This window comes from Centruroides vittatus, unplaced genomic scaffold (genome assembly GCF_030686945.1).
Source record: "Centruroides vittatus isolate TY-2023 unplaced genomic scaffold, ASM3068694v2 contig_18, whole genome shotgun sequence".
NCBI classification, from domain to species: Eukaryota; Metazoa; Arthropoda; class Arachnida; order Scorpiones; family Buthidae; genus Centruroides; species Centruroides vittatus.
The window spans coordinates 5,869,994-5,891,160 of NW_027121101.1; the positions used below are offsets into that span (position 1 = coordinate 5,869,994).

General features: G+C 31.0%; 1 protein-coding gene across 1 annotated transcript in view; it reads left to right on the top strand.

Moving 5' to 3' along the window:
• The window catches only part of Ino80 (chromatin-remodeling ATPase INO80), a 116,205-nt gene extending 97,797 nt beyond the window's left edge, over window positions 1–18,408 (top strand). The window contains exons 30-37 of the mRNA XM_067263841.1: window positions 4,253–4,347; window positions 4,421–4,493; window positions 9,467–9,625; window positions 13,593–13,695; window positions 13,773–13,981; window positions 16,687–16,813; window positions 16,877–17,098; window positions 17,166–18,408. Coding sequence (XP_067119942.1) covers window positions 4,253–4,347; window positions 4,421–4,493; window positions 9,467–9,625; window positions 13,593–13,695; window positions 13,773–13,981; window positions 16,687–16,813; window positions 16,877–17,098; window positions 17,166–17,338 — 1,161 coding nt within the window. The 3' untranslated portion in view covers window positions 17,339–18,408. The remainder of the gene's footprint in view (window positions 1–4,252; window positions 4,348–4,420; window positions 4,494–9,466; window positions 9,626–13,592; window positions 13,696–13,772; window positions 13,982–16,686; window positions 16,814–16,876; window positions 17,099–17,165) is intronic.
• The last annotated feature ends 2,759 nt before the right edge of the window (window positions 18,409–21,167 follow it).

Sequence of the window (21,167 nt, forward strand, 5' to 3'; positions counted from 1 at the left end):
AAGTTGTTTGACTGGTTTTGCTATACAAGTTTCCTTTGTAGCCTGAGGGATAGAAATAGTTTAGTCTCTAAAAACATAAGATAGAAATAATTTTCATGGCTTAAAGAGTTAAGTAAAGGCCTCATAGGCTTATCTTAGCACTTGTTTTCTCATATTTGAATTTCACTTCTCATTTTCATACAGTACTGTAAAGAGGAGCATTCTTCTCTATTGTTGTTATCATATCCTCACAAATTTCCTTTTCTCCAACCCTTTTTGATGCAGATATTTAGTCATGGCTCTTGAGTTCTTGCTTCTCCACTTTTTTCCTTGTCTCATCTAGTCATTTTTTAAAGTTTATGGGAAATTAATGAACATAACTAAGAAGCTGACTATTGATCTCTAAGCATGTGAAAAAATGTATTGTTTAGTCCTAAAATTTTACAAACCTAGGATTACTCCTTTAAGTTTAGGCTGAGAACTTCTGGGACAACCTAATATATATAATTAAGGGCCAAATTTATATGCATTTAAAATCACAATACATACACTTTAAAATGCCTGAAATATGCATTATACATTTCTATAAAAGCCAGTAAAATATATTAAAGTTGATAGGATGAAATACATACATACTTCTGTCTGCAAGAAAATCTTGTCGACATCTATTACATCACACTTTTTAGGATAAATATATGACAATGTATGATAAGGGATTTCAAAAATTATGATGTCACAAAACACACAGTAGAATGTTTCATTTAGGAAGTGTGCAGTCAAATCAGTTACAAATAAAATTTTATAACTTTTTAAATTTATAATCAATCATTGTTGAAGTTATTTCTATGTACAGTATACAAAATGTTTGAGGATGACTGGATTAACCTAGTTGCTCCCATCCTATACTTTCATAACTGATTTAAAGAAGTAGTATATTTTTGCCTATAGCCCTGTACAAATAATGAGAAATGAGTAAATGCATTTATTAATTAACCCATTCGACACTCAAGGCAGTATCCACATATTGGTACTACACCATACACTAACCTAAACAAATTGTGTTTTGTTGAGCTGCAATTTGAAAAAATTGTAGACCTATAAATTCCCACTGTCATCTGTCTATGTCCATCTTTCCTTAATCTTAAGATAGATGTGATCCAAGACCAGATATGGAAACCTTAGAAGCAGAAGGCATCAGTTAACTGTATATGAACTTCCAATGCAAACCGGAAGTCACATTATTTCAATTCAAAACTTTCCCCTGAAAGCAGTTAGATAGATGACCAGCATAACTCTGTTGTTAAAAGAAAAGTATGATGTACATGGGTAAGAAACTACATTATTAATTTGAGGTGAAGAACATATATTTTAAAATTAAATAAATTTATGATTAAAAATTGCAGCCCAGCATTGTGACAATGTCACAACAAATAATTGCTCATTTATATTTATATTTTCTCTAAATCTTTTCAAAATATGTAAAAACTTTCAATTGATTTTAAAAACAAACATTATTTTTTGTCAAATTTTACATGTGACATTATTTTTTTTAAAATCCTTCTATGTGGAAAAAAAGACATTTTGTTTTTACATTTCTGAGGCTGTTTACAAAGAATATATGAACTAATGACATGAAATATCACTTCTCTTGTGTTGTCGGAATGTTTTCTTTGTAAACTTAAAATACTGTTGTTTGTTCCTCCACTTACAGCCTGGTCAGAAGCTGGATGTATATGGAGGAACACACGAGTATTATAAGACAGTATGATACAGTTTTTTTGTTGAATATAAATAAACTTTTAACAAAATTCTAAACATTTTATTAGAATTGAAGTGTGTAGATAAACAGATCATTTACAGATAACAGAACAGCAAAAGAGACTATGTGACTTGCTTTCAATAAAAAAAAAAAAAATTATAATGTTGTGACTGATACAAAATTTGAGATAAAAAAACTGGTTTAATTGAAAAATAGGGATTTATTATTTATATATATTGAACAATGAGTAAGAAAAACAATATAAAACAAGTGATAAACAGATAAACATGAAAATGGATCAAGTGACCAATACCATTTATTTTTTTATATGGTGATTGTTAGGAAATTCAATATTTTACAATAAAATAAGTTTTTGATCTTGAATTTAATAATACTCACCATGTAAAAGTATAAATGGCATTGGTCACACAATCCACTTTCATGTTTATCTATTTATCATTTGTTTTATATTGTTTTTCTTACTCATTCTTCAATATAATTAAATAATAAATCCATATTTTTCAATGGAATAATATATTGCTTTTTGCTCTTATTACTATTTAACACTTAGTCTAAATAAATAGACACATATATAGATGGGCTTACCACACCAGTGAATGAGATTAATTCACAAATTCTTTAATGATAATTAACACCTTAGTGTGAGGACCGGGTTTAACCCGGCCTAAAATTTTTTTTGTTCAAACCCCTCATGGAAAATAGAAAAAAAAAGGTCGAAATTCAAACAATGTGCAGCCTTTCGCTGTCGAAAAGCACTTCCTTTCTCTCCGGATCCAAACTGAGTCATGGAGATCGAATCATCAGCGATTCACCCACTATCGCAATTGGTAATCGAAGATAACGTGACCTGTAGTATATAAGGGGGGAAAAGGCTGATAACGGGGTGGCTGAAGGTCCGAAGAAGACGCATGTTCCGCTGGATCCAAATCGGGAATCGAGGGCCGAAACCCGAGGACTCCGAAGCTCGCCGAGGAGGAGCTGCCACGACCAATCCTCCTGCTTACCTCCACGACCGGAGAACGACCGATCCTCTTGCTAGTCAAGACAATTACTCTTTCGATTACCACCGATATATCCTAAGAAGAGGTATGACCCCTAAATTTGTAAACTCTCTCTCCCGTGGTTAGGAACTGGATGCGTTAGATTTTCTGTATGTTGTTTATTCGTCTAAATAAATCGTTATTTGTTTTCATCGTGGTTCCGTTATTTCGAATATCGCCTTAACCTTATCGACGAACCCACACACTTCCTCCATGCGACCTGACAAATAATTACCCAATCCCGACAAGTCAGGATGTCAAAAATTTAGCCATCCTTGACAGTGGGGTGGATTTTGCCGACCTGTTCGCCGAAAAAAAGGAGGTAAGACGGAGTAGTACCTCCCGGCGTTTCCACATTAGTAATGAACTTTATAATGTATATTGAAGTATGAACACTAACTGAAGAGGGGCTATTTATTGTGTCCGAAATGCATTTTGAGTGTTCTTTCTTTTGTACGTGTTAAAAGAACCATTTTTATTGTAAAATTCATTACTAAGGTATTAATTATCATTAAAGAATTTGTGAATTAATCTCATTCACTGGTATGATAAGCATGTATTCACTGGTGTGGTAAGCAAAAAAAACCATATTTTTCAATAAAACAATATATCAAGTGATATAATCTATTGGCAGTTGACCAAATATAGTAAATACTTGTTGGTTGACATCAAAATAAGATATCCAATCAACAATACCATATGTTTTTGACATCTTTTATGAGGAAAAGAAACAATTGCTATTGGAGTTCTAAAGCATGATTGACATTCCATATTGGGTATTTGATGATCAGAATTTGATATACGTTGAAAGGTTTATATTTATGATTAAAATGTTGATGGACTATTAGAAAACAAGGTGGAGCATTGAAGGAAACTAAAACCAATTGAGATTGATATGGATTATTCAGGCCAGAGCCATTTAAAGTTGGGGCAGTCAGGCTGGCTTATGGTGCAAAAAGAGTTAGTTAATGAAAATAGCATTCTGTATACATAGGTGTATTCTGTTTGCTTAATAAATTCCATCAGTTACATGGAATTTGGCATATTGTACGGAAATATGTAAACCTCGGATAATTTGAAGTCAAGATTATTTTGTCCCTTGAATTTCAAACTAATGAGGATTTCCTGTAGCACTTGAAATTATGCAAGCAAGTTTATAAAATACTTACTTAGTTCTAAAAGTGATCAAATTTGCAAAATATGCAGTAAAAATCATAAACACATTTTGTTTTTTAAAATATGCCTCATTGAACAACCTTAATTTGATCCACTTGGACCCAAATCATGTTTATATCAAGGTTTGAACATCATGGCATTTAAGAGGAAAAAACATGCATATGCATACAAATTCAGCCCTTACATATAATGAACTATTCATAAAGTTTTGAAATATAGTAATTGCATATTCAAAGTTATCTTTATGGTGATTGAAATTAATAAATTTATTATTCAGGAGTACATGTGGCATAGAAAACATACTTATATGAGGTTAGATGGTTCTTCAAAAATTGCTGATCGAAGAGATATGGTAGCTGATTTTCAATCAAGGTAAGAAAACATTTACTAAATTTTACAGTGTTTTGAAAGTTTTTATTGAATTAAATTTTTGTATTTTATATAGATCGGATATATTTGTGTTCTTATTAAGTACAAGAGCAGGTGGTCTTGGAATCAACTTAACAGCTGCTGATACAGTAAGTGAAGTTTATCTTACACTGAAGTACCAAAACTCATGGGATACCGCCTAATATCTTCTCAGACCTCCTTTTGCCTGGCAAAGTGCAGCAACTCGATGTGGCATGGACTCAACAAGTCATTGGAACTCCCCTAGAGAAATATTGAGCCATGCTGCCTCTATAGCCATCCATAATTGGGCTGGTGTTGCCGGTGCAGGAGTTTGTGCACGAATGGGCCTCTCAATTATGTCCCATGCATGTTCGATGGGGTTCGTGTCAGGCAATCTAGGTGGCCAAATCATTCACTGGAATTGTTCAGAATGTTCCTCAAACCATTCGCGAACAGTTATGGCCCGATGACATGGCGCATCGTCATCCATAAAGATGCCATCCTTGTTTGGGTACACGAGGTCCATGAATGGCTGCACGTGGTCTCTAAGTAGCTGAACATAACCATTTCCTGTCATTGTTCGGTACAGTTGGACCAGAGGACCCAGTCCATGCCATGTAAACACACCCCACACCATTATGGAGTCACCACCAGCTTGCACAGTGCCTTGTTGACAACTTCGGTCCATGGCTTCATGGAGTCTGCCACACTCGAACCCTACCATCAGATCTTACCAACTGAAATTGCAACTCATTGGATCATGCCACAGTTTTCCAATCATCTAGGGTCCAACCGATATGGTCATGAGCCCAGGTGAGACACTGCATGCGATGTTGTGCTGTTAGTAAAGGCACCTGAGTCGGTCTTCTGCTGTCGTAGACCATTAATACCAAATTTTGCTGTCCTATCCTAATGGACACGTCCCTCATACGTCCCACATTGATTCCTGCAGTTATTTCACGGCGTGTTGCATGTCTGTTCAAACTAACAATTCTACGCACAAGTTGCCAGTCTCTGTCATTTAGTGCAGGCGGTCGGCCACTGTGTTGTCCATGGTGGGAGGTTATGCCTGCAATTAGGTATTCTCGGCACACTCTTGACACTGTGGATCTTGGAATGTTGAATTCCCTAACGATTTCCGAAATGGAATGTCCCATTCGTCTAGCTCCAACTATCATTCCACATTCAAAGTCTGTTAATTTTTGTTGTGCAGCCACACTTGAGTCAGAAACCTGTTCACATGAATCACTGGCAGACAAATGACAGCCCAGCCAATGCACTGCCCATTTATACGTTTGGTACGCGATACTACTGCCATCTATATCTTTGCATATTGCTATCCCATGACTTTTGGCACTTCACTGTAATACTATTATATGTATTAATAATTTAGTTAATTGATATGACATTTATACTTAAGTTTTGATGACTTAATGAATATTTTATATGTTATTGATATTTATATTAATTTTAAAAACTTGTTTCTACCTTCAAAATTAAGCCTTTTGCCATTTTATAATAATTAATAACAAAAATTATTTTTTAATAGTCTCATAATATACAATGCCATAAACAATTTTTACATTGTACTCATGTTTCTTAGTGTTTTTTTAAACTTAAATATTTTTTAAATAGAGAAATTGTATATTTAAAAAACAATAATCTTTAAAAAATTGTAAAATTTCTTAAAAATAAACGAGTTTCTAAAATTAACTCTTTTCTATCCGACTTCGAAAGAGCTAAGAACTGAGATGGACACCGTGGAAATTAATAAATACTTCTTACTTTATTATTCACCATCCATGCGTTATCATTCAAAATATCCAAATGCATTTCGCAAATTTCTTTGCCTCTTCAGTGGATATTACACCTTTACAACAGTGTTACATTTATATTCTATCAAATTTTCCCAGCATGCATCTACAGATAACCCGGTATTCAGATTGATGACATTTGCATAATTTTTGATACAATAATGTTCCGCGATACGTCTTGTTACAATATTTTCAAATTTATACAATATTTTGATACTATTTCTATTTATGATTAGACCTAAAAAATAGCACCTTTCTCTCAAATTTCACACAAAATTACTCCTCTTAAGTTTTTGTTGTTAAATAAATTTATATTGTAATATTGAAAATTGTTGGATTTTCTAATGGTCTCCTCCTGTTGCAAGTGTCAGGAAAATCAAGCAAGATGCAAGATCCCTTGCTAGCTTTTTCTACAGTAGACATCTACATCAGAATCCAATATTTTTATTTCAATAAACTTATTCTTAAGTCAAATCCTATGTATTGGTGTAGTTAATTTGTTTCTGTTTGGTTGTTTGGGATGGATGTTTATAATGTACAGTACTATATGGTGTTCACTTAAAATTAAATTCACTAAAAGTCTTGTGAATTTTTCAGTATATACTTATCATTCTTGCAATTTTATTAGTATGTGACATTATTTTGCAATGAATGTGTATCAGCTAATCAGTAGTTTGATACAATCTTATCTATATAGTCCTATTGTATTTTTGCAGAATGACTGGCATACTGGTTAAACTGCCACTAAAAAATATAAAATTAATCAGATCTAACAAAACTAGTTGTTAATTAAACATTAAAGAAAACATTCTTCCAAGTACAATAAAATAATAACATTGTAATTTGACTGGCTTAAAATCAGGAAGAGAGTTTTCATTTACAAGACACTAGCAAGGTTGCGGCAGAAGTTTTCATCTCTGAAACATGAATGTCGCTTACAAGATAGCAGTGCTGGAGGTTCACATTTTAGAGTCGAAAACTTAGGGCCGGCAACCTTGCTAATAAAACAATTAATGACTTATTGACATTAGTAGTAGTTAGTCTGTGTAGGCTACACTGATCATCTACCCTGACCTAAAAAATAGCACCTTTCTCTCAAATTTCACACAAAGTGGATGCTGATGAGTGTAAGTTGAGATAATTTACAGTGAGTTTCTTAAATTTAATATGTTTATTTTTGTGTTTGAATTAAATAACGATAAAATATACCTAAAAAAAAAAGCACTTTTGGAATTCCACCAGTATTTTATGTTGTTAGAAAGAAGACAGAATGAAGAAATTAAATATATAATTGTAGTTTTTGATGTAATGCTGACAGTTTCACAGTTTCAAAATAAAAACTTGTTTGTTTTTTTTAAATGTACCCTTTAGAGAGGGATGTATAACTTCACTTAAACCGACATGCCTGTTTTTACCATACAGGAATATTTGATTTTGTGGTCTTCCCCAGATAGACTGACATGCCAGACAATCTGCAAAAATACAGTAAGTGAAACTGCAAGAATGTCTATCAAGGAGTTTCTTCTGGGTCCATGACATCATCATAACAATGTTTATTTTTATTTTTATGAATATATATATATATGTTACAGTAAAAACGGGTTTTTACTGTAACATATATATACATTACACTATATGTAGCTTAATAATATGAAAGTTTAATAATGTATTGATTTTGCTGCTAACATTATTGATTTTTATAATTGTGATGTTTTTTTGTTGTTTGAAAAAAATTCTCATATTGTGTTTGTTTATTTCTAGTAGAGACTTGTGTTGACAAGACCTTGTTCTTCCTATGATAGATCTTGAGTGGTGTTATTTATGTTTTGTTAATGTTGTTTGTTTTTTCTTTTGAAATCATTCTGGTTTTGTGTCCAGAGTATAATAATTATATATACATTTACGTATTAATTTAGCTGTTATGTTTTCTATTCAGGCATGGCATACAGTTAAACTGAATTGTTAGATTCTTTTGTCAGTCTTTGTTCTCTGTTTGTCCTGTTGGAGACCTATTATTATTGTTATTAGTGGATTATATCCTACTTGATGTTGAAATGTAATGCTAAGCTGAATCAAGGTTAAGGCATAGCTACAAAAAATTTATTTTGTCTATCAGTTTTTCATGTATGTATCTGTATTTCAGAATTACCAGTGTATATGTAATGTGTTTGTATAGCTGCTTTCTGTAATATGATTTACATAATGCATGTTTCTAGACTTTGTTGTGTAATTGGTATGATGCCTGTACAGAAAAGAACAGGAGTGGTAAATATTTTATCCATTTCCCACAGATGCTTCACTTTTGGGCAAATTCTGAATATTAACCAATTTTTTGGTGTATGTTGTATGTTGTGATGGTATGTCGGAATATATATGTTTGTGATATATATAATAATACAGATTTATTATTACTACTATTACTATTACTACTTGGTTATTAATAATTAATATAATTATCAATACATGCTCAGATTTTTAAATTTTTGATAATTTCAATATTAAATACATTTTTAAAAGTAGTTTCATTTACATTTATATTTTTAATCTTATGTTATAGTTTAAAAAGAAAGTCTGAAAATTATTTTCAAAAAATAACTGAAGTACATTTGACAGAATTCATTGAAACCTGATATGTTTATATGCCTCATTATAAAAATTAAGAAGCATTACTTTTTATTTTCTATTTGATTTTTACTATTAGAAAAAGAGAAAATATAGTTTGCTATATCACTATGAACAAATTTTGATTTAAAAATAACAATATAAAAGCAAATTAGTAAAATCAATTAAAATGTAATTTGTAATGTAACAAATCCAGGCATACCTCACTTTAAAGAACTTGCTTTACAGCATTTTGCTAACACAGTATTTTTCAACACATTTATTAATTTTGTCATTTGCCTTGCCCTCAAGGATGTTTTTGCAGATTTATTATTATCACTTTTGGATCATTGTTTTAGACCTAGTGTTATTGCACACATAATAATAGTGTAAATATATATTGTCTTTTATATATACTGGCAAGTGGGGGGAAAAAAATGTGTTTAGCTTTAAGGCTGTATTCACCTTACAGCAGTGGTCTGGAATTTAACTTACATATTAATGAGACATGCTGTGATTAATGAATTAAAATAAAAAAAAGAATTTATAATATTTAGAATCAAAGTTAATTCATATATAAAAGAAGAAAAATATCAATTAATTTAAAAAATAACATTACCAACGAAAAGTAATGCTTAAAAATTATAAATAATCAATATTGATATATGTTATATTTTATTTTTTAGGTCATTTTCTATGATATTGACTGGAATCCAACTGTTGATCAACAGGCAATGGATAGAGCTCATCGTCTAGGTCAAACAAAACAAGTTACTGTGTATCGTTTAGTATGTAAAGGTACAATTGAAGAAAGAATTTTACAAAGGGCAAAGGAAAAATCTGAGGTAAATTTATGACATAACATTGTTTGAATGTTATTTAAAAGCTAATGAACTGAAAGTAAAATCATGATTGTTGTTCAGATAATATTGTAATTAAATATTTAGCAGTTATACTTACAAATAAATATGGACAACATTACTATTTTTAGAATATAATTTTATTGCATTTTCATTGTTATATACAAATGCATCAGGTCAAAAATAGATATGTAGAACTTGATTAAATCTAAGATGAAATGGGCTATTGACACTTTTTATTTTATAAAATATCTGGACTTTTTTCTAGCTTACTTGTAATTTGAAGTAATTATCTAGCTTTTTATCACATTTATTGAGCCTGTTTTGATTTTATTTGGAAAGTATGTTTAATTACCAATCTGTACAAAAGTTTTGCATTTTTTATTGCATACTTTATATAGGTTGAACACTTCAGAAGTTTTTTGTCTAGTTAATTAAATGTCTTTTATTTATGTTAGACTGAAAAATTTGCATATCAGAAGTATTTATTTGAGAAAGTTTATTGTTTATAACTTTTAGTTTGTTTATTAACCAATAAGACTAAGACTAGCATTTGACATAGAACTACCATACTGTTAGACTGTCATTGGCACCAGGGCTGTGGAGTTGTAGTCGGGAGGAATTTCTGGCCAGAGGAGTCAGAGTCGGGAAAATGTGTCAACTCCAACTCCAGCATTTTAAATTTAATTTAGTTTTTTTATTTAAATGAAAAAATTTATTTTATATTTATTAATTTTTTAAAATGTTTTTGTATTTTGTTATAATTCATTTATTTTAAATACAAAATGCAACAATTTAATTTATTAAATATATATCAATAGTTTTCTTTGTAGTATTTGTGTTTAGTAGTTAAATTATTTTGACCCAATTAAATTTGAATATTTTAATTCATTCTTTTATTATTTCTGCTTAAATAAGTACTCTATTTTTCTGAATGAGCCAGACTAATTGATCAAAGTATATATTTTTCTTTTCTGAACAAGGGGCTGAAATACTAACTAGTACAAGGGGCTCTTTAGTTGGACTAACTTTTCTAGAAGGGTGAAATTGAGGTGCAAATGCTGTAGAATAAAGATATGTAGATGTAGAATTTTATTGCTCCCCCTTTTTCTTCTTATTAAATATTTGTAAAAAATTAATTTTATTTATACATATAAATATTAATGTAAGTTAAATATTAAAAATACTAACTATAAAAGTATTTGGGTAAATGCCTGGTGCTCTTTTCAGGGTATAGAGCAGTGGCTCTCAACCGGGGTCTATGTAACATTACTGGGGGGGTCCACAGAAAAAAAATACCAAATTGGGGGTTCACGGTGATATTTTAGTGGTCTATAGGGTAATTCTACTTCAGAACAATTGTTTTACTGAGAATTAAATTTCTACAGTATATATATTGTCAACTTCTTTATTACTCATTTCTTACATAAGGGTTAAAATATAAATTATTTAAAATATTGAATACGTATATGACATATACCGTATTTTACGGACTATAAGACGCACTTTTTTTCTTCGAAAAATTGCCTAGGACTTGTAGAGGGGAGTGAGTACATAATATTTTGATTAGGAACCCATGTCCGGAAACATATCGTTTCCGTTCTAAGACGGTTTGAATTCAGATGTTCGACTCTTCCACTTCTGCTGAGGGAAAGAGAAAAGTCTCAGAGTTGCTTGTCCTGGTATGCAATAGGGTAGACAGGATGACGTGTAGAATAATTAAATTTCCTAGCAATTGCACTGCGTCACGGCTAATTCAAATTCCTCAAGTAGAAGTGGAAGAGCTAAACATCTGAATTGAAATCGTCATAGAACAGGAACAGTACGTTTTCAGACATGGATTCCTAATCAAAATATTATGTACTCACTCCCCTCTACAAGTCCTAGAAGTTTGTAACGGGAATTTCCGAACACCCTGTATATATGTATATTTACTATTTCTTTTTTTTTTTTTATACAATTTCTTTCTTTTTTTTATTAGTGATAAATATAAGGATTTTTTTCTGTGCAATGTCTATGGGGGTCCACAAAAAAAATAAGAGGAAAAGGAGTCCATGGGTAAAAAACAGGTTGAGAACCACTGGTATAGAGTAAGGTTTTATCTTTGTAAAAAAAGTCATACTTATATTTTTTGTATATTTATTACATTTAAAAATTCTTTAAATTGTGTACATTAAAGGAAGAAAATTTTTTTAAATGTATTAGATAAACCATGTGTGATAAACCATTACGTTAGATAACATTTGTAGTTATATAAATCAAATATCATGATATAACAAACATTAAAACAAAAACCATATGAAGAGTTTGGTTCTTTTACCCTACCATTGTCATGTCTATTGCAATATTCAGATGGTACGAAATGGGACAATTTTATTGGTCAAGTAGACACAAATTGAAAATACAATATCTTAAAAAATTTTAAATATTGTATTTTTTTCTAATGTTAGCACTAACAAACTGTTTCGTTAGCAGATCACCATTTGATATTTAGCTGTAAATGAATAAAATATCATGAAAAATGGACCAAATATTTAAACTCGGACCTTCGAAAACCACTTAAAACATATTTTGTGCAGGCTGGTAACTTCATATTATGCAATATCTATCTGAATGCCTTCCTACCAGTGGGTTCGATAGGTAGAAGGGACTATGGAAGTTGCTAACTTTAACATCCGAAAGACTTGATATAAGATTGTTTAAATAAATAAATAAAAATCTTGTAAAAATGCAAGAATAATTGCTTTTATGTAATCCTGTAAAAAACTGGTGAAACCAGGTTGAAAAAGTAAAGCTCAGCAAAAACATCTAGGTAAAGGAAACTTTTGAAAGTTGTGGCATAAGCATATTGGAAGCAGATTTGACAGTAAAACTCAACATATGAATAATGTGCACATTACACAGACTACAACTACAAGAAATTTTGAATGAAGCAATGTTGCTATGATAATAAATAGGAAAAATAAACATTGGCACAGAAAAAGACTTTGATCTGTACTTTGTGACTTAAAATTGTCGCATGTACACTAATTTGGCTGAACATTAGAACATCTTAAGCAGTATCAGCAAAAGAAGTTTGGGGGCAATGGGTTTATGAGTTACTAAGGGGAGATGAATTCAGGGGAGGGGGTGGGATGTCCAGGTTTTGTGGTAGTTAAGCATGTCTTCATAAATATTGCATTTATAGAAAAAATTATTAAAATTGTTTGGTTTATTTAGTTACAGAAATGTGTGACATGACAATCTGCCAAGGAGGATGCACCCTGAAAAGACTTTTATGTAAAGCTGGCTGCAATTTAAGTGTTACTAATGCGAAGAAAACACAGATAAATGTCACTTGGCCAGTCTGTTGGCTGTGTGTGAACCTACAGCTGACTACTGGTATTTGGTAGTTTTATTCACTTGGTTACTGAAGGATACTTATTGGACTGCAATTTGAAAAAATTGTAGGCCTATACATTCCCACTATTGTCCATCTGTCTCTGTCCTTCCTTATTCTCGAGAACTGAGTTAGCTACATGAAAGTCGAGATCAGATGTGGAAATCGTAAGAGAAAGATGACCAGATTAATTATATACAAATTTCTGATTTGTACAAGTCACATTATTTCAATTCAAAAATTTTTTCCTGAATGGAGTTAGATACATAAGCAGCACAACTCTATTGCTAACAAGAAAAGTATGATGTACAGGGGCAAAACATTAATATACTTTATGCAGGCATGTACTATGTGCTACCTGTTTCAATAATGGTGTAATCACACATCTATTTTGTGCTATATAATTGTCACAGTAATTTAACAAATATATGATTTAATGATTTTATACTTATTTAAAATTTTTCAATTATTTTAAATTTTTTATCCTTGTCATAAAATTGATACAATAATCAATGACTTGATATTTAGAAATAAACATATATTTAATTTGTAATTTATTTTATATTTAAACAGATACAGCGTATGGTTATTAGTGGTGGAAATTTCAAACCAGATACTCTCAAGCATAAAGAAGTAGTGTGTCTATTATTAGATGATGATGAATTGGAAAGAAAGTGTATGATTTATATTTATCTGCTTAATTAATTTTAATGATTATATAAATTTAATTTTTACAAATATTTATATTTGTAGTTCAGCAAAAACAGGAAGAACGCAGGCAACAAGAAGATGGTAATAGTTGGGAAAGAAAAAGAAAACGAGAAAAATTAGAAAAAAAGGGATGTAATAAAAGAAAAAAGGCAGAAGAAAATGTAACAATAGCTGCTGCTTCTCTTTCAATTGGACATGAAGTTGATTCTGTTCAAGGTTTTGATTCAGTGCCTCCAAGTCCTTTTAGTGAGGTTAGTTTTTAACTATTTGCATATGAACAGAATATTTTAGGATAATTTAATCAGATACTGTAGGTTTTACTGTATTATGGAATTAGCTGAATTAGTTTTTAATATGACTTAATATAATAACAAATGATTAAATAAGTATATACCAGGCATGGGCAAATGCGGCTCTTTTTGAGTTACATGCGGCTCTTGCTGAAAGTGTTAATTTCTGTTTTTTATTATTATTTTTATAATTTTGTGAAAATATGTTTATTAAAAAAATTCAATATTTGTTTTATATTATATAATAAAATCGCGTGCCTTACCATACTATCTGCCACAACAGTACAGAACTGTGGCTCCCATGCATTTTGCAAAACCTACATTTTGGCTCCCACTGAACTTTTGCTTGTCCACCCCTGGTATATACAGTAAGACCCCCTTAACGTGGGGGATGCATTCCTAGACGACAAAGTGCTAAGCAAAACAGCATTAAATGAGGTCATTTTAACATGGAGTAAATAGAGAAACAGGAACACATGGCCACAAATAAACAAATTTTACTATAACTTAAGTTATTTTTATATTAATTTGTATAATAATATATGTTAAATAACACAAACATATGCACACAAAAATGTAAAGTTCATATTTCGTGATAATGGTCCTGACTTTTCTGAAATTCTTGTTTTTTGCAATAAAGTCGTGTGGTTTCATATGTCGCTTTTTTTTTTCCTTTTCTTAAGCAAATGTCAGTAGCACAAGATCGCATCCAAAATGCCTCATGGCCTGGTATGGTCGAAGCATGATATATAATTTATTGCGCAGGTACACCAACCTACTAACGGCACGCCACACACATAGCACACACCTATAATCATAGTAGCAACCAATCACACACAGTGGTGCAATACAACCAACACCTAAGTTCCATTTATAAAGAAATTGCTAACCATAAAGGCACAAAGATCACATATAAGAGATCTAACACAATATATGGGCTGTTATGCAATGAAAAAGACAGGACAGAGGAAAGTCAAACACCGGGTGTCTATATGGTTCCTCTGAGAGACCACAGATTTCAGCAAGATCTAGTATATGTCGGATCCATGAAGTGCTCACTAAGCAAAAGAATACAGGAACACTGGTATGATATCGCCAACCAAAGGCATACCACCGTCCTAGCTGCCTATGCCACAGACCCCGAAATACAAGCCGATCTTCATAGGGCCAAATTGGTAAAAATGTCAGATCAGGTTCAACACCTTCGCAACCTTGAAGCGTTGGAAATATACAAAGCCGGCCTGGCCAGCAATTGTATTAATGCAAAAGATGCCGCCAATATTTCATATGCATGGAGGTGGTGCTATGAGAAAAAGTGTAAGCAACACTAGCATGTTGCTAAGGTTTTACACCAGCAAATACATTGTATTATTTATTTGTGGGGATGTAACAATATTTTTATCACTTCAGTAGCATATACAGTGAAAATTAGTTTCCAATTTTTAAATAATTTGGAATTTAAAATAATTTTAAACACGTTTGAATTCCAGTTTCAAATTTTATACTGGTCAATAGCCTGATGAAGACCAAGTTTTGGTTGAAAACATTAGTTTTTATCTAAAGCTATTCATCCTGGGATATAAAAAAGGTTTTTAGTGTGTTGATTTATCCTTCCCAGGGATTGTGCGAGAAGTTGCCTCATTTTGCTTTTGCACTCCTTTCAAAATCTGGATCATTCCTTACAGTTTGATCAACAATTTCAATTATCGTTACCAAACTTTTACTAAGGAAATCTGTAGAGAAATTCTTTGGGTTCTTTGTTTTCAGAGTCACAATTTTCCAGTTCTACATGAATTTTTTGTTTTGCCAGTTTTTGAAGGTGGTTGTTGGTAAGGTTCACACCAGAAACCTGCAGTAACTCCCCAATATCTTGCTGTATCAATTAGGTTAACCAATTGTCAACCTAATTGATACATGATACAACGATAGGCTCTTCTCATTGAGAATTCTTGGATACTTTCAGCCATAACTTCTTCCATACTTTGTTCATGCATTTATCAGTTAATTCTTGCCAAGCAAAGTCAATTTTTCCTATGGCATCCATGATGTTATATTTTTTCCAAAATTGCACAAAACAAACATAGATTTAAGGAATGTAAGATGCTATGACAAATTGGCACCTTTTGCCGATTGGTTCTTGTTTGGGAATAATTGTATTATATATGAATCAATGAAATGCCACGTTAATTTGAATCGGTGTAAATTTTGAGCGTTTTTTAGGTTTTGAGCAGACCGCATTATATCAAATCAGCATTAATCGAGACAGCATTAAGTGGGGTCTTGCTGTATAAAAATATAGCTTAATGGAAATTAGTTTATTAAAAAGATTTATAGTTGAATTTTCTGAGAAAACAAGTATTTCTTAACTTTTGTAATGAAAAAATTAATTAGAATTACATGTAGGTTATACATTACATGCTATTACTGTATATAGCCATAACAAAACTTTATCTCATTACATCTTTGTTACATTAAAAAAGATAAGAAAATATACATCTGAATAAACTATAATAATTGGTTTTCATATAATCAGTAGAATTATACTTGGTGTTAAAAGATGTATTGGTGATTTCTTTGTTGGATTTCTCTCTCTCAGTTATAGAATAAGGACACTTAAATTTAAACATTATAATTTTAATAATTTATTATTCAACGTTTACTTGTAGCATTCGGTGAGTAGTTTTATTATTGCTCAAGATGATACGAGTAGTGAAGGGCCTCTTGTGGTAGATGATGGTAGTCCAGCAGCTACACCAGTACCAGCATTAACAAATCAGCCAGGGTTACAATCAGGTATGTAAAATAAACTAAAATATAATCAGTCAAATTATAAGTCATAAGAATTTAAAATTATAGGATCTGAAAATGTAATTGGGCAAGTGAATAATTTAAATGCTAAAAAACGTGGGAGTGGTAGAAGTCGTGGAAGACCTCGCGGTTCTGGACGTCGTGGAAGCCGAGGTAGAGGAAACACATTGGCAACTGCAGCTGCCGAATTAGCAGCTGCACAAGCTGGAAAATCTGCAGCTTTTGCAGCGTATGGTTACACATTACAAGGTTCTTCACCATCCACTTCAGGTATATAGTGTAGTTTTGTATTTTTTAGTAAAATATAATAATTACATTTAAATGATTTTATTAATAGCTTCACAACATGGAGGGATTAGTAGAAGCTTGTTACATGTGCCAATGAGACCATCTCATCAAGGTCAGAGATTTGGGAAAAGGTCACCTGGTGATATGAAAGTGTCGGCTGATTCACTGCCAGCTTCAAGTTCAATGTTTACAGGATTTTATGTTCAGGGTACACAATTATAGCAACTATTTCATCGTGTAAATATACTTCATGTCATGCAGTACATCATTAAAAAATTAACTATTTTTAGCAGCATAAAGAATCAACTATTCTCTCAGTTATACTAGAAAGCTGCCTCTAAATATATATGTTCATAACATGAAACTGATTGGCAGGCAGCAAATCTAAATTGATTTTATTGATATTTCCTGGTACATTTAAAAAATGTGTATAATGGAATATAGTGATTTACAGAATTGGTGATAGAAGATTAAATACTAAAGAAAATCTGAATTTCATTGAAGACATATGTTGGACATTTAAAAGTGAAGTGGATTGACTCAGTACTTGTTTTGGAAAGAGATAAAGAGATATATATATATTGTACACAAACAAATATATATAAACACACATACACACACACACACATACACACACACACACATACACACACACACACACATACATACATACATATATATATAAATATAATTTTTTACACAAATGTTTTGAAGCAACAATTTTTGGCTGTTAGCATAATCTGTTAAATAATTATTGTTCTGATTATATTAGCTTAAAATTTGTGTAATATTTGCTCTCTGGAAAACTTATGTTGAAACATAGTGCTCAGACTCATCAATTTCTATGCAATGAAGCAAAACTAAAAAAAATTAAATTGTATTTTAAAAAATTCTGTTTTATAAGTGTTGCTATATAATAAATTAATAAGTTTTTGTAAAAAATACTGTTAATATTTAACTAGTCAATAGTTACTTTATTTATATATTTGTAAAATTATTTTAGATTATGTCCCACTATACAGTTTTTGATCTCTTTGCTGTTTAATGAAAATATTGCTATGAATATCAGACACTTGATCAGACATGTTCATAAAGATTTAACTTCATATCATGGCCAAAATCAAGATCAATTTTAGTGTGATATGGAGTTCAAATATTTTAAAGCTGTGATTATGTGATTTACCATAATCTCATGGTTTATATATATTGATTTTGTTGATTTAACAATGTATAGTAGTGTTCATTGCACAGGTAAAGTTTATCAAATAAATGATAATGTTGAACAATTACAAGTGTTTTTCATTTAATTTTTTTAATAATAGTTTTAAATACTTAAAATAAATTATATTTAGCTTATTGTAAGTTTAACTTACAATAAGTTAAATATAATTACGGTACTGATAAATAAATTATATTGAAATATACATATACACGTAATTGGTAAAAACCAAGCTTTTGTGTTAAGTAGGTTTAATGCATAAAATAACTTGCATATTTTTTTAATATGCAAGATTATTTTCATTGATTACTGCTAACCAGATCTTAATTATATAAAATAGTTAACAGAGATACCTGACATTGCTTCAGGAAATTTGATATTGACTTTTGACATTGACTTTTGACATTGTTGAAAGTTTTTAAAAAGACAATTTATGTTCAAAAATAGTTATTATATATATAATTTTTCAGTTTTTGGCAATACAATTTCATCCAATACTTTCCCTCATTCCAAAGGGAATAAAAGCTAATGAACTTGAAATTTACTTGAAAACTTCACACTCTAGAGAATGTGTGCAACTGGAGCTGAAATTAATATGAGAGTTCATTCACAGATTGATTTATCTGCCAGCCATTTTGCTCAATTGCCCACTCTCGATGGAAAAGTACTAATGATTCAAAAAGCAGATTGATCATGTAACATTATAAAAGCTAGGTATCAGTTTGGAAGTTTGATCCTTGAATTAGAATTAAAAATGTAAATTAACTATTGATAACCTCTAGTTTCATGTCCTGTATTTACTCAGTGTGATATTCAGTAGTGCCCTAATATTACAGAATACCACAATTTCATTGGACAGATACATAGACCATGATTGATAACCAGTTTTTTTGGGCATATAGTAGTCTCTAACCTTCTGGACAAGATGATGATTTTTAGAAAGTTTGGTTGCATTTGCTTATATCTTTTTCAAATGTATAAAGAACAGACAAACTAACAATACATTCATTATCCTATCTTTATATTCAGAAAAATGGAATATGCATAAATTATATCATTTGACATTAAAAGTATCTGTGTATAATTCAGCATTTTGTGTATATCTATATCCTATATCCAGCAGTATTACAGATTCAAATCTTGTGAGTTATTTAAAATATGGTATATTATAAAAATAAGAAATTGATTGTTATAAATTGACTGAAAATAAAAGTAAAATTGTCTTGAAATGTAATTTTATAAATTATAAAAATGGTGAATGTACAGTACCTGTCATATTATATGAATGAAAGTTGGATACATATCAAGTGCATTTTAACCATACTACCAAGAGTTAGTGATGACAATTGATAAATCGTGATTAAAATAATCGGATTAATCGCCGAGATCGATTATGTTCTTTTTGAAATCGAACTACGATTATGACGTATCACGACGCTTCGTGTTTGAAGCACACAAATGCACCCACAGCCGTGTGCGCTACCGCCGCATGACCTGGGTGCATCTATATGCGTCACGTTCAATTAACAGCTCAATGTAGCTTTTTTTTCAATAATTGTAATTTAAAAGACATATTTGATTGCAATTTTATTCTTTTTGTTACCGGGTGTGTTTATAAATACTAACTTGAATAGTGTGTGAATTTTATTTATGTTAAGCTGCAAAAAACAAAACGAAAAAACTACTGCTATTACAATTTATACATATGCAGTATAAAAGTTCCTTGCATACATGTTTTTACAATTATTGCAAGCTTGACGTTGCTTTTTCTTTAAGTGGGGGATCGATTGCTATTAAATTGTGTATTGGGTAATCGATGCTAAAGTTTCTCAAACGGGATCCCAGTTGTTTGTTTAATCCGGGGAATCCCGCAAATTTCTTAAAAGTTCACTTTTTCTTATTTTGTGTTAAGGTTGGGGAAATTTTGCAAATAGAAAGTATAATTAACTCATAAACTGTCAGAAAACGTTTGTATTCATTAATTTTAAACCTATTTATTAGTTTTTCAAATTTTTGCTCGTTATGGCATGTCACAAATGGTCAACAATCAATACGTAGCTTATTTGTGGCAGGACTCTGAAAATTCTTTACTTGTCTGAACTTGTAATATTTTGAATAATTGCGCTAATGCTGTCTTAATTTTTAACCACGCCCAGTAGCTTCAATAACTGCATAGCTGTAACGCCAGGTTGTGCAAATTGGGCAAAGATACAAACGAGTATGAAGTTTTTCTTCATAAACCTGATTATTAAAGCCAAACAAACTGCCGTATTGTTGGGCTATAAGCTTGATGTTTCTATTAAAGCAGCCGAGGTAGACAAATCAAAAATACTAGAGAGCAAAAGAAGAATGAACTAGAAATTTTCCAGGCAACAACTGTCTTCTCTTAAATGCATTAAAGACGATTCCACCCACATGAATCGGAAAGGGCATTCTTGGTAGCAGGAGTTTTAATTAGCTAAATAAGAACCAGATCGAGTGATTGGAGTATTGACCATCTTTGCTTTGTAAAATCTTATAATACAAAATATTATTGTAAATTTTTATGTTTCATTTAAAAACAAAAAGTACTTTTTTGAGTTAGAAGTTTGATCCAAGTTTATTTTTTTTTAAATTTTCAAGTCAATTCAAAGCATTTTGTTGTTGTTGTTGTCGTCGTTGTCGTCGTAGGCAGTTTCCAGCAAACTTTAATAAATTTTTTCTATTTGTGAACATTTCTACGTAATTCAAAGGTAATTTTTATACATATTTTACACAGCATTATTAATAATATTTTGGAGGTTGCAGGATGTATTAAGTTTCTTAAAAATGAAAAATAATTAATTATATCCC